Raw genomic sequence first — 23,558 nt, forward strand, 5'->3', positions numbered from 1 at the left:
TTTTCCAAATAAAGTGTATTTTGACAGGGGTCACTGTCGGCACAGGCTATCCACAGGGAAAGAGGGTATGCATCAGCTTGCAGTTTCAATTTTCTATAAGGAACTGCACGGACTGAGGTTTCCATATGTCATGTCCCTACACCTCTCCTGCTCCTCCTCCCCGGCCTTGCCACAGGGATGCTGCCTGTAGCGCATCAATGAGGCGCCGCAGGTCACACCGCCTCCCTTGTGCGCGGAGCTCCACGGGTGATGAAGGCAAAAAACAGGGGAGAGCGATAAGGAGGAAAGGAGCATGAATAGGCTTCCTGAAAACTGTAAATCAGTAGGTAACCAGGCTCCTATTTTACTGGAAAATACAGATTACAGGAAAGCCTGCCTTAATGCTGGAAGGCTATTTAAAAATCCATCAGAACTCTAAAATATGCTATTAGGGACTCCGCAGTCCCAACACCTACTGCATAAAAATCCCAAGCTATTAGGCAAACCAACATCATTTCAGATCAGGCCATCAGCAGGTTGCCAAGTCTTAAAATAGCAGCTGCATTTAAAATTATATTTAAACAAGAGAAGCGGGAAATTCAGCTCTGATGATGGCCTGCAAAAGGTGAGCTGGAACAAAGCTGCCAGGCATGTTGGCATTGGAGGTATGCCTAAAAACCTTGCAGTGGTCCCTTGCTGATGAGGCTGCGATTAGCACCTGAAACACATCTCGGTGTAACAGCACAAGGAAATCACGAGGCTGTGCTCCAAGAGCCTGCCGAAACACTGCTCTCCAGATTTTCTTCCTGAAGTTGTGCTCATCTGCCAAATCCTACCACCTCACTTGTCTTCTACTAGACCACTTGCAGCATCTACTGGGGTTTCACATTCTTCTGGCTCTTGTATTTGCAGGTGATGGTAAATGCAAGCCCCACCCCAAGCATGGCTGGCAATCACGGTACTGGAAAACAGATAAACCCAGAATAATCCCACTGTCTTCCCATCATGTCTGGAGCAGCAGTCTTGCAAAGGGGTGCTTCATCACACAGCTGCAGTCAAATGCAGCAGATGTGAGAATTGCTCTTACTTGTTCTATGTTACCAACACCCAGGAAATTCTGGGTTTTGTTATTAAAATGCAATACAGGCACTGATTGCCACATTACTGGTGCTTCTGACTTGCCACTCTTGTTCCTTAATTCAACTCCCTAGCACTTATAAAATTAGCAAAGACAGAAGGCATGAGACTGATGATAAATTCCTGCAACCAGAACCATCCTGGAAATGTTACGAGTTCAGCAAATCACACATGAAGACTCAGTGGCTTATGGTAAGTAGAGATTGTACCACCTCTGTTCCCAAGCTATATTACTAATCCCCTTTCCCATCAGAAATTTTGAGGGGGTTCCTCCCCTTCACAACCAGTTTATCTTCCCTGCAGAGCAGCACGCAGACACCATGCTCCACTCCCAACGAGATCAGAAACAGCTGAACAGGGCAATGCGACATCATTCACAAACAGCCCCATGCTAAGAGCACAGGTGTTTATGCAGCCTCGCTGTGCCATCTCCCAGGGGTCAGCATTAAGCTTTCACAATAAATTTCACTGCTCAGGAGCATCCAGTCGGCATTTGGATTAGCACCCTACAGGAAATGTCTACACCAACCCACATCATTTGAGGTTTGCATTTTCGATTGTGTGTTTCTTACCAGGAAACAGAAGGTATGCACATGGTTTGCATTGTAAAAATGGACATACAGGCCCTGCGTGCACTGCCTAACGATGACCTCATTTTGGACAACACCATCTTATGTCAGCACGCTTAACATGACTTTCCATCAAGCACCCCAAAGTGGAACACTTCTAGAAAATGAGCCTAATCCAGCAAAACCCAGGGAAGGTGAAGGCAACCACATGGGGCAAAACCTCCTCCTTTTCCTTTGGGATTGAACTAAACACAGCCTGAAGGGACTGGACGGGGTGCCTGGGGCAGCAGCCAGCTCTCAGACCACAGCTTGGGATCGTTTCCCAGCATTTCCAGTTTGAGTTCCCAACAGGTTTTAAAGATAAAAGTTTTTGTTATGGTCAGTAAACCACAGCAGACCATTGTGCAGAGCTGCCTGGCAAGGCATATAAGTAGCAACAAGGGACTAAAGTGGAGTTTAGGAGAAGGACACAGTTTCAGACTCTTCTGTACGGCTGGTGAGTTCAGGGGTTTCCACACAGAGCTGAAAATCAGGTGTGCAGTTATGGAAGTTAAATAAAACAAAATAAAAATTAAAAAATAATAATAAAAAAAGGAAAGATAAAGAAAGCCAACCAGCAGTTCCCCTTCTTTGAATTAAACCAAGAAAGGTTACCATGAAAAATCTGATCAAAAATGTACCATAAACCCAGGAATTTTGCAGCTCATGAAGCCTGCATTTTATCATTCTGGCTCAATTCTGAACATACAAGTGTTTTGTTGGCATTTTACAAGCATTAAGTACAATCTTTCATCAGTGCGAACAACATCAGGCTTTTTTTTTTTTTCTTCTCTTGCTTGTACAAAGATTTTCATTGTAGAAAATAAAAATGCACACAAGCTAGTAAGGAACTGATAACATTTAACAGCCATTGCAAAGCTATTTAATTCGGTCTGAATAGTGTGTCTGCTGGGGGTGTAAAAAGGTATTGAAATTACTGTAAGCGCTCCACATTTGCATTAATATTTTATGGTACAGCTACCTCACTTATTCCACAACACACAGCTGTATCCTCCCTTACTTTTCCACACTTGCCATGGACCACTGTGGTGAATAATATCCACGTGCACTGTGCTACACTTCGTTTAACCTTCCTCAACACGCTTACTCCCAGCTCCTCACTACTTAGGTCAGGAAAACATTTTTCACTGCTAGGATAAGCAGCAGAGGTGCAAGTGTGATTTCTACCAGTACTACCTACAACAGTTTCCGAGCTGCCACGACGAGCACCACCACCACCGATGGCCTCAGAGACACCACTAGCACCCCGTGCACCAGACATTCAGGGAAGGTGCAAAGGCAGTAATTAGTACCTCCAAAAACCCTGTCTTACCAGCTCTGCTGTTGCCTGCAAAACAAAACCAAATTAAATTCATAGAATCATAGAATCGTTAAGGTTGGAAAGGACCTCTGAGATCATCAAGCCCAAGCTGTTAACCTAACTGTCTGGTCCACCTCTAAACCATGTCCCTCAGCACCACATCCACACGGTTTTTGAACACTTCCAGGGACTGTGACTGCACCACTGCCCTGGGCAGCCTGGTCCAAGGCCCAACCACTCCGTGAAGAAATTTTTCCCAATATCCAACCCAAACCTGCCCTGGCGCAGCTTGAGGCCGTTCCCTCTCGTCCCATCGCTTGTTCCTGGGGAGAAGAGACCGACCCCCCCGGCTCCAGCCTCCTTTCAGGCCGTTGCAGAGAGCGATGAGGGCTCCCCTCAGCCTCCTCTTCTCCAGGCTGAGCCCCCCCAGCTCCCCCAGCCGCTCCTCCCCAGCCTTGTGCTCCAGCCCCTGCCCCAGCCTCGCTGCCCTGCTCTGGCCACGCTCCAGCCCCTCCATGGCCGCCTTGGGGTGCGGGGCCCAGCGCTGAGCACAGCACTCGAGGGGCGGCCTCACCAGTGCCCAGCGCAGGGGCACCATCACCTCCCTGCTCCTGCTGGCCACACCAGTCCTGACACAAGCCAGGATGCCATTGGCCCTCTTGGCCACCTGGGCACACTGCTGGCTCATGGTCAGCGGCTGTCAGCCAACACCCCCAGGCCCTTTCCCGCCGGGCAGCTCCCAGCCGCTCCTCCCCACGCCTGCAGCGGTGCCTGGGGTTGTTGTGCCCCAAGTGCAGGACCCGGCCCTGAGCCTTGTTGACCTTTACACAGTTGACCCAGTTCAAAAATCTACTGTCAGTCACCTACCATAAACGTTCTTATCTACTCAGTCAAATCATTAGATCAGGATTCCCAGGCATTTGATACCCAAATTCCAAATTAAAGAAACCAGATAATAAGAAAATCAAACCTTCATCAAAACAGTACAGCTTTGACGTCAGAGATTCTCAAAATACATTTACACCATTTACGTTTGCACTTTTGTTAAGAACGGTTTGGTTCAACTCTGGCGGCTTTCATGCAAATGTACAGCAAGACCTCCTTTCGCAACTCCATGAGAGCTGAACCCCCCAGCAGAGAGCCCACCCTGCTCTCCCACAGCAGGGATCAAGACCTCAACTGAAACCAGCACCAACACGTTACCGAAGAACATGACACTTCCCCATTCAAAGGAAGCAGAAACCTCTATACCCAAATGTGTAACAACTGTATAAAAAGCAGGAATAAACCAGGTCCTGTTCAGTGAAATGCAGTCTTCAATCTTCAGAAAAATTATTTTCCATCAAAAAAAAGATTAAAAAGTTACAGAAAACTTCCTAAAATATACACACGCACTGAAATTAAAAAACAAACAAACAAATCCAAAAAACAACAAAGACAAATCTTTACAAAAGGCATTTCTGCTTGTACACCTGAAGCAAACCTCTTTTGGATAATAAAGGGTAGCTCATTGATTTTTCATTGCCCTCTGAAATTCTGCAACACTCCCACCCTTGTCTGGGCACTTTTTCTTACCCTCGTGGATGATGTGCACATGCATAGCAGGAAACTAATTTCAGCCAAATACTGCTAAGCAGCCTCTGACCTATTCGTGAGATACCATCATCTGCCCTTCAGCTTCCCAAATGCATCCTCCACTGCAATCTTGTACCTCCTCAGGCGATAATTAGGCAGAATTGATCCAACTGTCCAGCCAAAGGATTCATCAGGAAGATAGCGAAGGATAAGCAGCTTTTCCCAGGGTAATGGAAAACACAGGCACAAGTAATGGCCAAGCGATGATAGGGAGAGGAAATTTACCCCTTTTACATTTCTTTTAAGGAAAGACAGTTTCCTCGAGATGTTTACATGTTTTACTGCTCTGTTGCTCCAGCCATTGCAAAAATTCTCAGACAAGGGCTCGAGTCCTCAGCCACCACCTGGCACTGCACCGAGAGGATGGTTTTACACCTCCTTCGACAGCACTGGGTGTCAGTCGTTTTCCTCCCCCATCACTTTCTCACTGTGCTCCCAGTAAAGCTGCAGTTCTGTGGTGGCCAACCTGCACAAGGCATCTATAGTACCAGTGAGCATCCCTGGCTGCTGTTGTTTCAGTGACCCCAGACGCTATGCACAACACCTTTTTCTCTGAGCATAAGAGTTTCAAAGCGGTGCTGGAAACAAAGAGATGGGTCAGAAAATAGCAGGTAGCAAGTTTGGGCGTTAGTACATCTGACCGTAGCTTCAGGAGTTGCTTCTAGCTCACCTGGGCTGCTGATCACACAAAAATCCTGCTGTGGCTACATCCCAGCGACAGAGCAAAGACTGTCTGCTCATTGCTGAAGGACAGGAGTGATGCTACTCCAGGTGAGCTGTAGGGACACAATCACAACAGACCTGCCAAGGCCCAGCCGTCCAGGAAGGCACGGTAATACGGCTTCGCATTAACCGCTCCACACTAACGTCCAGCTTTCTGCAGTGTCTCTGATACTCCCACAGAAAAGCCTCGTGCATGCAAGTGTAGCATCTCTAACGCAGCTGCTTGTAATCCTCTCCTCTTCCCACAGGGAAACTTACTCTCACTTTCCAAACACATTTGCAGCTCCAAACCCATATACTTAGTGTGGATTGAACCCAAATCTTTGTGTTTCTGTAAGTTAGGAAGCGAACTGGGGTCTGATGAAGACACTCACATCGTTGGATACCCCAGCGGCTACAAGTCGTGTGCCGATCCCGTGCAGACGTGAGCCGCAGCGCTCCCCGGAGCCGTCCACCCCAGCCAGCCTAACCTCTCCCACCGCCGGGCTGCGTACTGCGGAGGGATGCTCCTCTTCCAGTAAACACCAAGCACGGCCCTCTTCAGAGGCTTTAATGTTGTAATGCACAAATTTGACCTCAGAGAGGGAATAATCAGAAACCCACAAATTAAATTTGTATTTCTCTCATGTTGAAAGATTACAATTATTAATATTGGAAAGCTTTTAGATGCTTTCCCCATCTGCATAATATCTCATTTCAAAGTGTCTTCTTTTATTGTATCATGCAAAAAAAGTGATGAAAGATGAATATATTTGCTTTCCTTATATGACAATGCTTATGCCACTGCTTTATATTAATTTTCCTCTTTTTTTTTTTAATTTGCATTCATTATTTCTGATCTTTCATCCAACCATGTGAATGAGGATTTAAGCATGTCACTGGGCTTCTAATAAATGAAAGGCCAAAAAAGAAGATCAAATAACAGATCAATGAATATTGGTAGATACCAGAGATGGAAATTAAAAATGTCATTGCAATAAGAACGCATGATTCACTGCAGCCAGTACAAGGCAAACATAAGCCAAAGAGGCAGCACAGAAAATAATGAAGCAGCTGAACTATATTTTCAATCCCTGAATTACAGCTTAATTGCCGTGGCCAGGAGACCAATATAAACATCTGCAGAGAAGCGTGTAGAAAATATGTGCCATGAACGTGTGGGATTAAGGTGCCACTCAAGCCCAAGGAGGAAATATCCCCACTGCAAAGCTCAACAGGAGCAAAACACATACCACGCACGTCTGCAGCCAGCTCCTTGCACCAGCCCTTCTCCCATCATGGAGAGTGCAGAGCCCAGCAGTCTGGCACCCAAGCAGCACTCCGAGTGCACCCAGAAGGTGTCAAAGCATCAACTTCACATCAGATTCTCCCCATGTGAACCCCAGCGTAAAAATGATTAAACTGCTACTCAGGCGTTATAGTCATACTAATATTAATAGTCCAACAGCCACATCCATGTCATTCAGAAAAAAAAAAAATAAAGGAATACTATAACTGTCAGGACAAAGGTTCAGCTCACACACATGCATTGCTCACCCTCCTAAAAAGCATTCTAGCAGCAGCAGATAACATGCAACTCTAAAGAAGTGGATGCTGCCATGGCTATAATTTAAAATCTAGAGGTTATTTAGGATGGGAAAAGCTGAGTAAGTTGGATTTTTGAAAGGAATTTAATTCTCTTGTGCAATGGAAACTGGAAGACATGGGATGCTGAAAGATTGAAATACGGGAACTATCTAGGAAGTACTTTAAGACCCACCAGAAAGCACTATCTTCAATACTCGCCTTTACCACCAATGTTACATGCATAAAACAGACAGCCCGTTGCTATAAATCCTCTCTGTGAACTTATGCATTAATTGCTTCAGTAGAACTAGTGTAAAGAGCTCATTTATTAAATATTTTTCCATATAAAATTCCCCACACCCTTTCCTTCCCAGTGTCAGGCAGACTTGGCCACATACTAGCAGTGTAGGGAGAGGGAATCAGAGGGCAGCCTTCTTATCATTCAAGAAGAGCACACAATTATCTCATCCAGATAAAAATAGCACTCCGGGAGAAAGCATCACCTCCTCCTCATCCCAGCAAGTTTAAATCCAGCTTCTTAGGACTGCGGTGAACTGGGGAAGGCTGAGAAGGACATGGAGCAATGTGAGGAGCAGCTGGCAGTTTCAGCTAATTCCCTTCCCCGTTCCCAGTATCGTATCTTCATCATCACGTCTATTTCGCTCTACATAAATAAGCACATCATACTAGTTGTGTGCACACGTGTGTATATGCCATGTATGAAGGGATAAAGCAAAGCCATGGCTTCCCTACAGGGACATTCAAGCCCTACGGCATGGCACTGCACTGCAGGAGAAGTTGGAGCACGATGCAGAGTACTTCTGCAGTGGCCCAACGGAGCAATTATTGGGAGTTAAATAATTATCAACATTGCATTTGATTCTGCATTCTAACAATAGGATTTGTGTAGTGGGCAGAAAATGCGGGGTGAATTTGGATGGCCAAGTGTGGGGATGGAGCAGCATGGCTGCCATGAACACTAATGACAGAGATGGAGAGCAATGCAACTAAATCCCTCTGCACAACACAGCATTTCCCTGCAACATCCTTTTCCAGATTGATAAGGGAAATTAGCATCACGATCTCTGAATTACAGACCCTGTGTTCCCTCTGAATAACACTTCTCTTGCAGACTCGTGATTGCACATGCTACTAGGAGACACACTTGAATGCTGAAGAAGATTAGCAGTTTGATATTTTTGTCATTTGACACGTATTATCAGCAGCATTTTGTGTCATCCCAAGCCAGGAAAGCTGTGATGCTCCCTGTTTGCTAAAATAATCTGTCAACACTGAACATGTTTCAGTCAACCCCACATCACGAATGTTGAAGCTGGGAGGTCCCATCCCTCCTGACTCCAAGTCTGACTTGCACCAAAAAGCCTGGAAGACAGGTACACCCACGGGTGGCGTTTTGCCAAAGTCTCTGGTCTGAGACAGTAAGTCATAGACTCATTAAGGTTGGAAAAGACCTCCGAGATCATCGAGTCCAACCTTTAACCTAGCTGCCAGGTCCACCTCTAAACCATGTCCCTAAGCACCACATCCACACGTTTTTTGAACACTTCCAGGGACTGGGATTGCACCCCTTCCCTGGGCAGCCTGTTCCAAGGCCTGACCACTCTCTCAGTGAAGAAATTTTTCCTAATATCTAATCTAAATCTCCCCTGGCACAACTTCAGCCCATTTCCTTGTGTCCTATCACTTGTTACTTGGGAGAAGAGACCAACCCCCACCTCACTACAGCCTCCTTTCAGGTAGTTGTAGAGAGCGATGAGGGCTCCCCTCAGCCTCCTCTTCTCCAGGCTGAGCCCCCCCAGCTCCCCCAGCCGCTCCTCCCCAGCCTTGTGCTCCAGCCCCTGCCCCAGCTTTGTTGCCCTTCTTTGCACACGCTCCAACATCTCAATGTCTTTCTTGTAGCGAGGAGCCCAAAGCTGAACACAATATTTGAGGTGCGGCCTCACCAGTGCTGAATACAGGAGCACTATCACCTCCCTGGTCCTGCTGGCTATGCTATTTCTGATACAAGCCAGGGTGCCATCGGCCCTCTTGGCCACCTGGGCACACTGCTGGCTCATGTTCAGGCAGCTGTCAACCAACACCCCCAGGTCCTTTTTCACCAAGCACCTCTCCAGCCACTCTTCCCCACGCCTGTAGTGCTGCCTGGGGTTGTTGTGACCCAAGTGCAGGACCTGGCACTGAGCCTTGTTGAACCTCACACAGTTGGCCCCGGCCCATCGACCCAGCCCGGCCAGGTCCCTCTGCAGAGCCTCCTGCCCTCCAGCAGATCGACACTCCTGCCCAACTTGGTGTCATCTGCAAACTTACTGAGGGTGCACTCCATCCCCTTATCCAGATCACACAGAAGCAGTTGATGGTGGATGGACTTAAGAAGTTTCACGCAAACAGAATACCCTAAGGTGGATCTAACTAATCTCGTGTAAAGGGACAGGTTCTGGAAACAGAGCTGCAAGCCAAGATTTAAGTGGATCTCTGAGCAAAAGGAACAGTTGTTCCCCCTAAACCCCGAGATCAACTTCTTAATCCTGGAATTACAGATTTTCTCAACAAGCAGTGTTTTCTGCACGATGTACGTCTTTTATATACCATGCAATAAAATCTTAACATGTCAATGCACTAAATCTGTTTGATAACCATTTTTCATCCTGACTTCCAAATTAATTTCAGAAATCTTCTAACATGAACCTGACCTTTCACTCCACCTTCTTTCACTCAAGCTGTGTAGCCTGCCCTTGCGTCCATAAGTATCTGTGAAGAAAGAGGAATATAAAAAAACATTTTCAATGAAGCAATTACTACTATTTTGTTAAAAATCTGGTAAATTGTCCTTCAGGAACAAGCAGAAAAGCTTTCTTTTAGGAGCTCTGCTTCTTTAATAAAAATACTTAATTTATACCATATGTTTCCTTCCTTATAAAAGGAGAAAGTGTCCTCCATAAATCAAGCAAAAATTTTCCTAGGAGTCAAGTACAAAAGCTTTTTCTTCAAAGAGGAAAGATGAGATGTACTTTAAAGAGATACTTCTAGAGGAAGAAGAAAAAGAGTTCAAGTCTAGGATGAATACAGCTTGAATATATGAGGCAGTTGCTTCTCCTGGTGGCTAACAAGAATGGAAACCTCCCTCCTGAGAATGCGCTGCCAAGGGGACCGAGTGCATTTATTTCAATCTGATGTGAGATTAGGATCTTCAGCCAAAGCCAGGAGAGCAAAAACCTATTTTCTTAGACACTTCAAGTAAGGACAGAAAGTTGTTTTCTAAGAGATTGTTACCAATCTACTTACCACAATCCTATCCCCCAGAAAGCAAAAAGAAGATCTAAAAGACACTAGCAAAGAAAACCAAGAAGGTGATTTGCAAAGTGTTGGACGAAGGCTCTGTGCCTGCCCAGGAACCTGCAGAGACTCCTCTCTTTCCAAGAGCAGCTGTAGATAAAATGAGAACTTTGGCAACACTGAAATCACCTTTTTTTTTTTTCTCCTTCCCATTTTTTACATTCAAATATTTTGACACCAGACCAAAAGGGACTACTATTTTTTTGAAGGTTTGACTTAGATCTTCATATGTTAAAGGAACAGAAGAGACTGTAGCCTAGTTTAGCATTATCCATGACAGCTTTAAATAAAATAGGTATGGTACCACACCATCACCTGCAGAAGTGTCAGCAAAATTCCCTCTCCTCCTTGGTGCATCACTAAAAACAGTGTCATGACTGAATGCAGCTCAATGGGAATGCTGCACCTGAAGGACCTTCTTTGAACTCTCGGAGATTTAGTCATCTAGCAGCACATCTCATGTCAACCAAGTAAAACCAGCCCACTGGGATACACAGCTACATGACTGACTGTAAATAACATGAACTACTCATTCTTCACAAAGCACTTTTTTCCCTTCAGTCCAGCAGAGGATTTACACCCCTGGCTATTTTCAAAATGATTGCATGCGCTTAGTTTAACTCCTTAGCTGTGTTCCTTATCCATGAACGTCGTTATAAAACATTTGGGGTTTTGTTTAACTTCTTAGAGCAGAAAAAAATACTATGCCCTCAAGCAGTATATAATTCAGACTAATAGCCAGATAGTTTTTAGAAAGCAGTTAATCAGAATTACAGGGTACATGAAAACAATAGCAAGTAACCTTTAGGCCCGTATTGAACTTGCAGAGATGAAGGAATAAGATGCATCTATGAACACTAATATTATTTACTTCCAAATACTGAATAAAGCTTCCATCTGGATCCTGCTATGCAATATGTGAACTGAGACCCAGCATCCACCCTTTGCAGATGGTCTCAAACGGAAACGAGCACTGGGTAAGAGACAGGGATGGAGATTTTTCACAGGAACGCAGTTCACTCTTTCATTTCCCAACGATATCATGGGCAAGACCCAAAACACACCAACCAGGCCAGGCACCAGCCGCTGGTGCCGTACCCCCGGCAGGTTTCTGTAAGCACTCTGCAGCCAGCATCGCCCCCCACACCCAACATCAACCCAGCCAACCCAAGAGCTTTAGTTTAGATCTTCTTTACAGGAGATGCATCAAGTACCTCTTGAACACCTAGGACCAAGCGGTCAGAAGATTTGGTTGGAGTCTCCTGAGATCATCGGAAATTGATAATGATATTTTGAGACTTCTTTAATGGACATGTGCAGACCCATGCAAAATATCTGGCAACTTCTGAGGGAGCCTTCCTGCAAAAACAAACCTAAAAGCATTTTAAAGACTGAAGAAAGTCCATAAAAATAATGTTATTGCTCCTCTCCCCTCACACAGACCAATATTCAGTCTCTGTCGCCACTTATTTCTGTATAACTAATTATCGCAGTAGCAGAAAATGTGGCTCCAAGTGCTGCTGAATGCCAGAGCTAACTGGAAAATGAAAAACAGGAAATTACTGGAGAGAGAGATTTCCCATCCAAATGTTGATATTAAAATTTCCCAACCAGCCAGCAAGTCAATAACGGAGATGAATGAGGAAATAAAGATTTTCTGTGGATTTTTTTCAACAATTCATTTTCAAGCTACACAGATATAGTGCCTTTTCAAATTTTAAATTAGAGGCTGAAGACTTAAATTAGCCCTTAGGAAGTGGTCTTCATCCAAAACTAATGTGGAACGCAACTTTAATACTGTTTTCTCCCTTTAGCTTTACAAGTCAAGATGCTTCCGAAGCGATTTTTCACCCATACACTTTTTAAGAAATATAAACATTTTACTTGTTACCTTAAACACATTTGAGGGTTTCATACAAAAATTAAAAACATTTCTTTCTTGCTCTAATGATAAAGTTTTGCTTTCAAAAGGGAATATCACCTGGTTTCCACAGGTTTGTTTTTGAGAGTTACCTAAGTCTGTAAGAAAAATGTCTTTCTCTATGTAATTTCACTAAATAAGTGTTGGTTAAGTACTTGTGATCCTTATGGTTCATTTTGGGGTCTCTGAGCAAAAGCGTCTCATGGGCAATTATTCAAGAAAACACACCCACCCCCAATATTCCTGCTCAGTACTGCCCAAAGTTCTTGACATGGCGCACACAACATACGATCTATAAAGTAAATATTCAACAAACAGAAAATCAAACCAGAAAATTTCAACTAAAAAAAAAAAAAAAAAAAAGTATTTTAAGCTACTTGGAAATTTCAACAGGAACATTGCAATTTCCAATATTTTGATTTCTTATGAGCTTTTCTGTGCGGTACAGGGTTTTTTCTCCTATCTTTTTCACAGCTAGATCCAAATCTTTGCTGGCACATTAAGCTTACCACAGCAGTGCTGTCTGTCTGCAAATATTTGATCATTAACAGATGAAAATACCCAGAGAAATATGAGCCTGTATGCAATGGGAAATCACTTGGGATTTAATCACAGCTGGAACCTGAAGTTTGTTGTTTTCCAGAAAGACATCATCTGTATTTGAGGTATATTAAGAAGCAGCATATGATGTAAAAACCAAAATGAACCCTGTAATAAATCCCAGACAGCAAATCTGAGAACACATATTAATAGCTAAACAAAATATGATACAAGGAAAAAGACATATTCCAGAAAGAAGTCTCAATGAAAGTCAAGAAAAATCAAAATCTCAAAACAGTCTCTCAACTCTTCCTGTTCAGACCATGTAGCATCCCAGTCTTGAGACTGCTTTTCCTGCCACCATCAGCCTCAATTCTTAATTTTAGGTGTGGCTTTAAGAAGAATCTAATACATGGGTGCTGGGTTAAGAGAGAAGTGCTTTAATGGCATCCAGAAGACAAGACTTAAATGTTTGCTCTTGGAGATTTCATTGAACAGCTACACAGGGCTGACCTGCAAAATGCTTTCAGCAGCCCTGTGTGCGTGGAGGACTGGGGCTCACCGGGGCAGCCCGAGCCCCTGCACGGCCGGAGTGCTGGGACCCCGACCTGCACCACTGATCCCTGAACGCTGCCTGGATGAGGCGTCCTGCTCGCCCCTCGCTGCAAACCTCGGGCCAGCCCCCTCACAAACACTGGATGCTTGTAACTTTTTTGCACGGTGTGCTTATGCATAGTCATTAAGGTTGCCTGTTCATTTATTGGACTCCAACATGTTAATGAGCAATTAATTCCTAATTCAGTTATTGTTCATAAAGGATTTACAAATTTGGCATTGGTATGTTATAGCTCGTTAAGCACATCATGAAGCTAAGTGCACACACTAGGCAAGAAAATCCCCCAAAAGGTGGTTGCCCCCCTTCACCAATTCTATAACCAACTCATAGAAATTGTCACGGCACGGGTCTCTAAAGTAACGTACATCTTGAGATTCATCTGACAGAGAGGGTACTTTTTGAGAAACACAAGCCCAAGTACAGTCATAAGACAGTCAGGTTTCTCTTTGAAGGACTCAGGAAACTAAACAGCTAACTTCGAGCTCTTGCCATTTGTTTAACTACATATGTGGCACGTAAACATATTTGTTTACACAACACTATTTGCATTAGAAGAGTCTCCAAATGTATATTGGAAAGACTTTATCTTTGGAGCATTTCAAACAGATTTTGAACATTTTTTCTCAATTTGAAGTGTACACAAAACCACAGTTGTTTGAGCCATTCAGGTCTTCTCACTTTCCAACAGCTGAGTCCAGTCACCTAATTTACAGAGTCAGATGCAGAGGTTACCATTAAACCGACAGCAATAAACTACCTGATCACAAGCGAGAGCCATGCTTCGCCTGACTAGCCCACTCACTGGCACTGGGGTCTGTGCAAGTCAGACTAGAAGTTTTTTGGTTTTGTTTTTTAATTCCATTTTGTGCATTTATTGCAGTATGACATTTTCAATTGTTTCCTCTTTTTCTGTCAGCTCTGGTGACCAATTGCATTGCAATCCCAATACTTCATATTTTTCACTGCTCAGCATTTCAAGTGCAGCTTTTAAAACTGCGTATCACAGGAACATGAAGAGATTGCCATTTAAAAAAAAAAAAAAAAGCAACGTTTTACAGCAGCAATTAAAGCAAAATAGCAAAAAACATCTGTACTTGCTCCCATATCAGCTTCGAGGGCAAGCGCAGCCAAAGTACAAGAGATTAAGGGCTGTGCCATGTACTAGATCTTCACCCTATGCAAGCTGCAGACAAATCTTCCTCTGATATCTAAGCAGGCCGAGTTGTACATGAGCTTCATCTTTCCTAACAAAGTATTGTGATTTTGTTTAAAGATATTTCCATATGGGAGCAGCCACGAGTCTTCTGACCGTAAATACTCCCAAAAGCTGCAGAATCTGCCCTAAAGTATTGTTTAAGACTGGGCTTCACAAAGAGCTGGTCACTTCTTTGTAACGCCAGATATTATAAGAAGTTAATAAAAAGCATAGCAAGAACTTCCCAAGCGATTTACTTACAGTACACGTCCACTCTTATGGACTTTATGGCTGGCGAACCCAAGCCGTTCTCAGCCTTGCAGTAGTAGCGTCCTCCTTGGTGTCGCTGGATGTTGGATATCCTCAGGGTTTCATTGAAGACACTCGAGTCTTGAAATCTGTCAGAGGCACTTCCTGCTGTTTTGGTCCACCTGATCTGAGCAAGCACCAAAAAAGATTGTTACTTTAAGTCTGTAAAAGTGAGCAGAGTATAGATCTCTTCACCAAACCACGTGTGCAGTGGCCAGGAGTTTATGTTGGAGGACTTGGGGAACTTCTCCAGAAAACTGAATAGTTCACTCTTTCAATTAAACACTTCATCCAAGAGCCCCTGGATAGTAATCTTGCATTTATCACCCTCTCTTAGAAACAGTTGATCACTTTTGATGGAAACATCCCATAAAAAAATAAATGCCACTAGCAGAGATACGGAGAACAACTTAAGCCACCAGTGACACACACAGCTGGAACAGCTGCAGAAAAATTCCCCATTAATGGCAAAGAGCCGAGCTCACAGAAAAGGTGGCTGTACTCATGCACTGAACATGGATAGTTTTCATTGAAATCTTATTCATGAAAGGCAAGGGCACATTGGAAAGCACCTTCAAAACAACTCAAGGATTATCTTTTAGCAGCAATAAAATCCAATTTTAAGGAATCAAATGATCAGTTGCTTGAAACTGCAACTACTAGCGTCTACTTCTTCAAATACATGGTTTGGGTTTTTTTAATGTCACTTAGAGCAATTACAGATTCCTTGACTCTTGTAAGTATTTTCCAAAAGTGAAGTCTTTTTAAAGGGAACTTTTTAACTCCAAACCCATAAAAATGCCAGTAACAGCCCACTACAACCAACAGCTGCACATGGCTAACACCCATGCCTGATAACCCAAGTCCTTGCCTGCATGACTCAGTGGGCTAAGCTATCGCATAAAATGCGGCAGACCTCCAGAGACTCCCCAGGTACCTCCTCCTCTTTCAGTTCACACTAATTCAATGACCAGGGCAAGCAACATTCAGTTCCAGATCAAAATTGCTTTTTTAAATAATAGGGTTTTCTTGCCTAGAGAGGCCACAAGAGGGATATTTGTATAAAGAGGAGTTTACATCTCTTCTGAAGCTTCTCAAAGCTGTCTCTTCTCAACCCCATCCACTAATTCTATGCCAGGACGGTGACCAAAAATTCTGTAGTCATTGATAAAAATGAGACTGACACAAGACAAGATATTAAATATTTGGCTATTAGTTCGCAGGCTACGGTCCCTAAATATTGTCCAAAGGCAGTCAGTGAAGCCATGATTTAAAGAACAGCATTTAGACACATCCATTAGGATCTGCTAAGCAGGCTGTCTACAAGCAACCTTCAGCCGGTACTGGCTTGGTTTGGACAAGGTGTTGCAGCCTTGGCAGCTCAGGCAGCGCACGCCTTCCACCAGCGGTGAGCGCCTGTCTCCATGCCCAGCCAAGCCTGAGCTGGACATGCTGTGCTTCCAGCCATCTCCCGCATGAAGGAAGGTCCCATGGCTGAGCTGGGCACCCCTTGGTGGATGCCAAGGTGGCCCTAAGAGTTGCCTTGGCTGCAGGGAGATCATTCCCCCAGGATGCAAAGACACTTGAGTTCTACCATTCCCAGTCCTGACCCAGAACTGGGGTCCAGATCCCAGTAACCTGCACAAGAGCACAAGGTGGGCAGGGTCAGCCTTCCTCTCATCGGGAACTTCTGGACAGGAGGGATCTTCTACAAAAGGCACTGCATTGAAAAATTCATGACCAGCTGTAGCCCATGTAAATTCTCCTCCCCTTGAAATGAGAGCAGGCGTGGGCTTCAGAGGCTGAAATTACAGTAAACAGTATTTCAAAAAAAATTTCATCTCTCTCTGGCTTGTTAAATTCATAAGCCCGACTGCCTTTGCCCTCTTGCCAGGTGACCTGCACAACTCTCACACGGTTCTGCTGCTCTGGGATAAAGCAAATATGCCAAACTCCACATCTACAACATTCGGTCTGCATGTGAGAGAGACGCTATTAGCACTGCTATATTTACCAGTCTCAATCTGTCTGTACTTCTATTCTAAACTCTTGGCTCCGGGGCTTTTTAAATCATCCACATAAATGTGCTGCAGGATAATTCTGGAACGCACACTCAGCTTCTGCATGCTGCAGAATACAATTTCATCATATATATTTCAAATGCTTGAGAAGTATTTTAAAACAGTATTTAAGTTGTTCACTGAATCTCTTGTGTGTTTTATTTCCTTTATATAGTCAGAATTGTAAAACCAGCTCTGTGTGATTTTTAACCGGAAAAAAAAATTGATAGCGTGACTTCTCTCTTCCCCCCCTTCCTTTCCCACAAAGTTTCCAGTGGAAGGCAGTCTGCCCTGTCAAAAGAACATATAACTTAAATAATGTGTTATAAGTATTATCAGCACCTATGCAATCAGTAACATTACATAACTGACACAAAAAAAAAAATACAGCAAAGTTTATTTAGACGCTATCAGAGTTTTAACTTTTTTATGAATGCAAAAGCCTTCCCCCTCCACTGCATCTTAACATTGATGTATCCATCTTCTCTTTATTATAAGGAATTTTAACAGGATGCTGCTCAGCTGTCAACAAAAGTAGACTTTCAGCTTTAAAAAAATATATATATGCATGTTATGTTTTAGAGGAACTAATTAACTAATTTTGTAGTGTATGTAGAGATCCGTGAAGAATAAAAGGAATACTGTCAACTAGATTCTCTCTAAAAGATATCCTCCAGGAACGTCACCGGTCTGATTTAACTTCAGTTCATTATTTACCTTAGCTTTAACTCAACATACACACAAAAGCATGCTGATCAATATTGCATTGTAATTTATTGAGCGCACTGTGAAGAAAGATGACTCTCAAACACTATGCTAATGCAGTAATCAAAAAATTGGGCACAGGAAAGGCAGATGTCTGAGGCTGAAAACCTCTTCAGAGAGGTCCTTAGCGGTTTCACCCACTACAAGCTCCAGTCCATGCTTTGAGGTGACCTCTAATGACTTTTAAGAGACTGAGACAATCAAATCCATCCTTAGAGATGGAGCATCTCGTGGCTCTAGCATCCAAGCCCTCATCGCATCAACACAGCGACCTTCAGAGCAACTGCTGCCACAGCACTGACAATATCCCATTTTCAAGGTGGGGAGCGGTGGCAAAGGGGGACCACGGGCTCCTGAGACCTTGTGGCAGGTATCAGCCTCAAATCCCAAAGCAGCATCCATGCTTCTTTATGGCAGAGGATTCAGAAAATCGCTATATTACTAGCTTAAAAACAAAACAAAACATTAGATTGTATATACACATAGTTCAGATACTCCAGTATTTTCAAATAACTTGGCACAAAACAACTGCTCACCCAGATGCATTTTATCAGTGTTTGCTATTCATAATCTGCTCCTCTGTTTGAAGCCGCTCAGTTCCTAGCGCAGAAGCAGCACTGCGCGCTCTGCGTGTCTACTCAGATAGCGTGGATAACATGGGGAGTAAATAAATTCTGTTCCACTAAGAAGTCAAAGCCATTCTTGCTTGTAATGCAAAGTTTTAATTAAAAAAGTTACGTCCGCACATCACAGCATACACAAATCGGACTAATAAATGTTAATCCATTACACAGATACGCACTCGCTGGCTTCTAAGGATGCAATTTTCCAAAGTACTCCCTGCTACTCCAATGCACATTTGGAAATCCCACCCATGTATTGTCATTGCTCTGCCATATGATTATGGTCTTTATTCATAAAACCTTTCTTTTCTTTTTTCTTTCTGTCCTGGTTTTGGCTGGGATAGCATTAATTTTCTTCGTAGTAGTTGGTATAGTGCTGTATTTTGGATTTAACATGAAAATAACGTGAATTATTCTTCCCATGCTCTGCCGGTGAGGAGGTGCACAAGCAGCTGGGAGGGAGCATAGCCAGGACAGCTGACCCAAACTGGCCTCTCTTCTTGTTTTCCTTTTCATTACAGTTTATTATTATTCTTTTATTTCATTTATTCAACTATTCTTATCTCAACCCATGGGTTTTCTTACTTCTGCTCTTCTGATTCTCTTCCCTATACCACCGGGGCAGGGAGGGTGTGAGCGGCTGGGTGGTGCTTAGTTGCTGACCGGGTTTAAACCATGATACTTTCCTTTTCTTTTTTTCATAGAATCATAGAATTGTTAAGGTTGGAAAAGACCCTTAAGATCATCGAGTCCAACCGTTAACCTATCCCTGCCAAGTCCATCACTATACCATGTCTTCGAGCACCACATCTATCCATTCTTTAAATACCTCCAGGGATGGAGACTCAACCCCTGCCCTGGGCAGCCTGGCCCAATGCTTGACCACCCTTTTGGTGAAGAATTTTTTCCCAATATCTAACCTAAACCTCCCCTGGTGCAGCTTGAGGCCGTTTCCTCTCGTCCTATCTCTTGTTACTTGGGAGAAGAGACCGACCCCCACCTCACTACAGCCTCCTTTCAGGCAGCTGTAGAGAGCGATAAGGTCTCCCCTCAGACTCCTCTTCTCCAGGCTAAACAACCCCAGCTCCCTCAGCCGCTCCTCACAAGACTTGTGCTCCAGACCCTTCACCAGCTTCGTTGCCCTTCTCTGGCCACGCTCCAGCACCTCAATGTCCTTCTTGGAGTGAGGGGCCCAAAACTGAACGCAGTACTCGAGGTGCGGCCTCACCAGTGCCCAGCACAGGGGCACCATCACCTCCCTGGTCCTGCTGGCCACACCATTCCTGATACAAGCCAGGATGCCATTGGCCCTCTTGGCCACCTGGGCACACTGCTGGCTCATGTTCAGGCGGCTGTCAACCAACACCCCCAGGTCCTTTTCCGCCAGGCAGCTCTCCAGCCACTCCTCCCCCAGCCTGTAGCGCTGCATGGGGTTGTTGTGCCCCAAGTGCAGGACCCGGCACTGAGCCTTGTTGAACCTCATACAGTTGGCCCCGGCCCATCGATCCAGCCTGTCTGGCAAGACATGCAGAAGTAAAAAATGAGTTATGAACAATTTAATTAAAAATTATTCAACATTTAAAAATTAGTAAGTTATGACCCACCTAGCCATATCACGACCTATGCACTTATCTGATTTGTATAGGCCCGTAAGTTCTCTAACCATCAATACCTTTGACAGTATTTTATTGGCTTAAGCAGATGCCCTGAGACACACAGTCATATTTCACCCTACAGCTTCAGTTTTCTCAGTGAGCTTTCCTGCAACTTCAGTAGAAGTCATAGACTTTGCATTTGTAGACTAAGAATGCAGATTAAAAAAAAAAACCTCTTGAGAATATTTTGCTTAACTTTTCTTAGCTTCAACAAAGTACTCATGCCCAAAAAGCAAGCCGTAGAATAGGAGAAATACTTAATTTTGACTTTTTAAAAATAAAACATTTCTGTTTTAAATACTGTCTTGATCAAAGACAATAAACATTACAATATCTTTACTCTGAATCCAAAACATTTTGCTTGGTTCAAAATAATAACATATTCCCCCTCCCCCCCCCAAAAAAAACAAAAAACAAAAAACAAAAAACAAACCAAAAAGCAAACAAACAAAAAAACCCAAACAAACAACATTTTTCAACGGAACCTTTTCTTCCTTCCATGGAAACAGTTGGTGGAAAATGAGGTTTTGACAATCTTTTTCTTATACCACAACACTGAAATCTGCCTAATGCAGCAACTACAAGTAAATACATTCCTTAAAATATACCCAGTGCCTGCACTGCATCTCACTGCCACTGATTGCAGTTGCTGCCCTCTGACATCGCTAAGAAAGCAAGCACGAGGAGAACCTCCTGATCACTGCTACAATCCCCAAATCCCTGCCTCAGATTAAAGTCTTCCTTTGCATGCAAACAGCCACGAAAGAAGTCTTTGCACAACTTTAGCAGGATGTGCTGGAACATTTCTTTATGCCTAAAGACATCAGAGCATTTGGAAAAACCCGTCTTAAGCATACCTACCACCCCTCCTCCAAAACACAGGAAAATAATCCCTTCAATTTATTTTTTCATGAGATTATTTTTGTTCTCAGCAAAGCAATGGCTGGGGCAGCAGCTACTGAAGGCCAGAAGCACTCACCGCCTTCACAATAAACACCGAGGTTATGCTACACGAAAGACCCTTTTTAGGCCAAGAAAGAGAAAGTGACTTCTGCTTCTTTAGTTAAGGAAATCATCTGAAACAGTTTTGAGCATATGCAACTCCCCTGACCACCTCCTCCTCCTCTCCAGCGGGGATATAACCACACTGCAGACCTCCGTCCCCTGTGAGGTACACCCAAGCTCTTTTTCAATGGGCCAGCCAGGGGTCTAGCCACAGCCCTGTGGAGATCTCCATATGCTGCTCTGTTAGGCAAGGAACCCAAAAAAAACCAAAAGAAACAAAAAAAAAAATACTCTATAAAACACAAAAAAGAAAGAAACAAACAAAAAATCCAGGAGAGCGCATTGGATCCAAGTTTTCCTTGCCTGACCCCAGGGAAGACCATTGATACCTATATGCAATAAGACAAGTGGAACATGCTTTGACCCAAAATAGCTTTTTTTCAATGAGCTCCCCTTTCCCTTCCTGCAAGCAAGTCACAGAGCCAAATGATTGCAAGGCAGATGTAAACCACCACCGCAGGACTGGCAGGAATAGATTTGTACTAGACTTACGCAGGCACAGGTTCACAGTGGAGAGCAAGTTGTTCAGCTCCAAGGTTTCTGCACAGAAGAGCTCAACATCCTTGGCACAAAGTCCATCACCAGATGACTCCAACAGCTCCTTGTCTGAATGGGTGCCCTCTCACTTGTGTCCAGGCAAATGCTTCTACAGGGCCTTTTGATGACTCAGGGGACAGTCAAATCAAATGTACACCTCCGAGGGTTTCTAAATATCCTTGCCCTGGTCACCTAAAACAAGTCACAGCTATTCCTGCACCATGCCCACAAGACATGAGAGACAGCACTGACCTAAACCACCACCGCTCTGCAGGACACCGCCTTGCACTTACTTTTGCAAGGACACGGTTACTCTAGGAAGTCTCCCACGTGTTCACCAGGTCATCCTCGCCATACATGAAAGGAAAGCATTCACAAGTCTGAATTATGGGATTAGCTACATAGAGCTAAATAAAATGGGAGGGGGATGTTGCATTTTGATTTTTAGCATAATCAGAGGCAGGGTGATGCAGCATACCCGATGAGATGGAGGGTACAAAACGTCTGTCGTTATTGGAATAGATATTGCTACAGGCTATCACTATGCAACAGTGGTATGAAAAAATATCTTCCTGTTTGTTTCATATGGTTATGTCTGGAATACTGGGCTTCAAAATGGCTTCAGGTAAAAGTACTGTTCATTGTTCAAAAATTCCTAAGCAGCCAACCCAAAGCAAGCCCTGCTTACTGTCAGACACGATGATCCTCTACCATGGACAGGGCTAGAAAGCTGTTATTGGTGCAAAACAGATGCAGAACTGGAGAGTCTTTGGTTTCCAAATGTGTTTCTTCAAGTTTGCAGTAGCCAAGATGCAGTCACCTACGAACATTGGGTTTCATTGCTCCATACCTGGACTGCTCAAACTTCACAGGAACAGGAGGGAGAAAACTGAGCACTGTCCCCAGGCCAGGCACGTGACTGATGCTGTTGCCTTTCTGGGACAACTCGTGTGCTTATGTTTACACAAATAGTAATGCTTCAGTAGGCTGACATGCAAAAGCACAATTTTTTACTCATCTAACTAAAAGCAGTCTGTGACAGTAACTGTTAACATGCAGGACATGATCAGTTCTGATTCAGTGCCAGAGATCACAGAGAAATTGTTATTTTCGAGCTTGATTGCTATAACACATAGGAAAAAAAGCCTTCCTTTTATTCTCTAACAGAGGAAAAATTGTACTTATTAACGATAAAGAAAATCAGCATTAAAACCACAAAGTTACAAGCAATCAAGTCCTATGGAAGAACTTCAGTGCTTTGTTCACAGTTCACTTTAGCCCAAAACATACCAGTCATAGCAACGCTGTGGCTGGAGTATACAGATGAAGACCGTAGCCTTGTGACTCCAAAATGGTAACTTGCAATAAATCAAAGGGTCAAGAAGAAAAACTGAAGACCTCAACATCTGACAATGTGAGAAAAACTATACCTAAGATGACTATTCCTTCACCTCTGAACTTCGTGCATTTGTGCAAGACAGATGATTCCTATTTTATACCTAACCCCAAGTTACACAAGAGTTACTCAAACCCCACTGGTGTAACTTAGCATCCCAAAGCCAGGAGTTTTATACGAACTGACACCCTGTGCGCACACATGACGCATCTCACGGGTATGCTGGGCAAGATGCAGCTCCTCCCAACAGCACAGCAACTCCAACTCCTCATTACATCAAAACTTTCCTAGCAGTCATGTGAAACATCATTGTATCCCCCCCATCACCTCAGGCCAAGCAACTTGCATGTCCTATACAACAGGGTAACGGTTGATCACATATTGCTGCTAAAGAAAACAGCAGGCTTGAATTCCACTTTTAAGTCTGAAGACAGAAAACAGGCTAATATGTAGCAATGGGATATATATATACACACACACACACACTTCTTAAGCAGTCCAAATTTGCTTTAATTCCTATTAGCATTAATAGGAATCTCCCAGATGTGAAGGA

The 23,558-nt window shown here is 43.8% G+C and overlaps 1 protein-coding gene across 2 annotated transcripts in view; it reads right to left on the minus strand.

Annotated features, from left to right (window-relative positions):
• Positions 1-23,558, minus strand: part of MDGA2 (MAM domain containing glycosylphosphatidylinositol anchor 2) — a gene marked incomplete at both ends in the record, with an annotated part of 386,860 nt that overhangs the window by 206,901 nt on the left and 156,401 nt on the right. For both annotated transcript variants that reach the window (XM_082317068.1, XM_082317067.1), the window contains one exon: positions 14,857-15,031. In XM_082317068.1, coding sequence (XP_082173194.1) covers positions 14,857-15,031 — 175 coding nt within the window. The remainder of the gene's footprint in view (positions 1-14,856; positions 15,032-23,558) is intronic.

Source organism: Platalea leucorodia (assembly GCF_965183815.1).
Source record: "Platalea leucorodia genome assembly, chromosome: 7".
NCBI lineage: Eukaryota > Metazoa > Chordata > Aves > Pelecaniformes > Threskiornithidae > Platalea > Platalea leucorodia.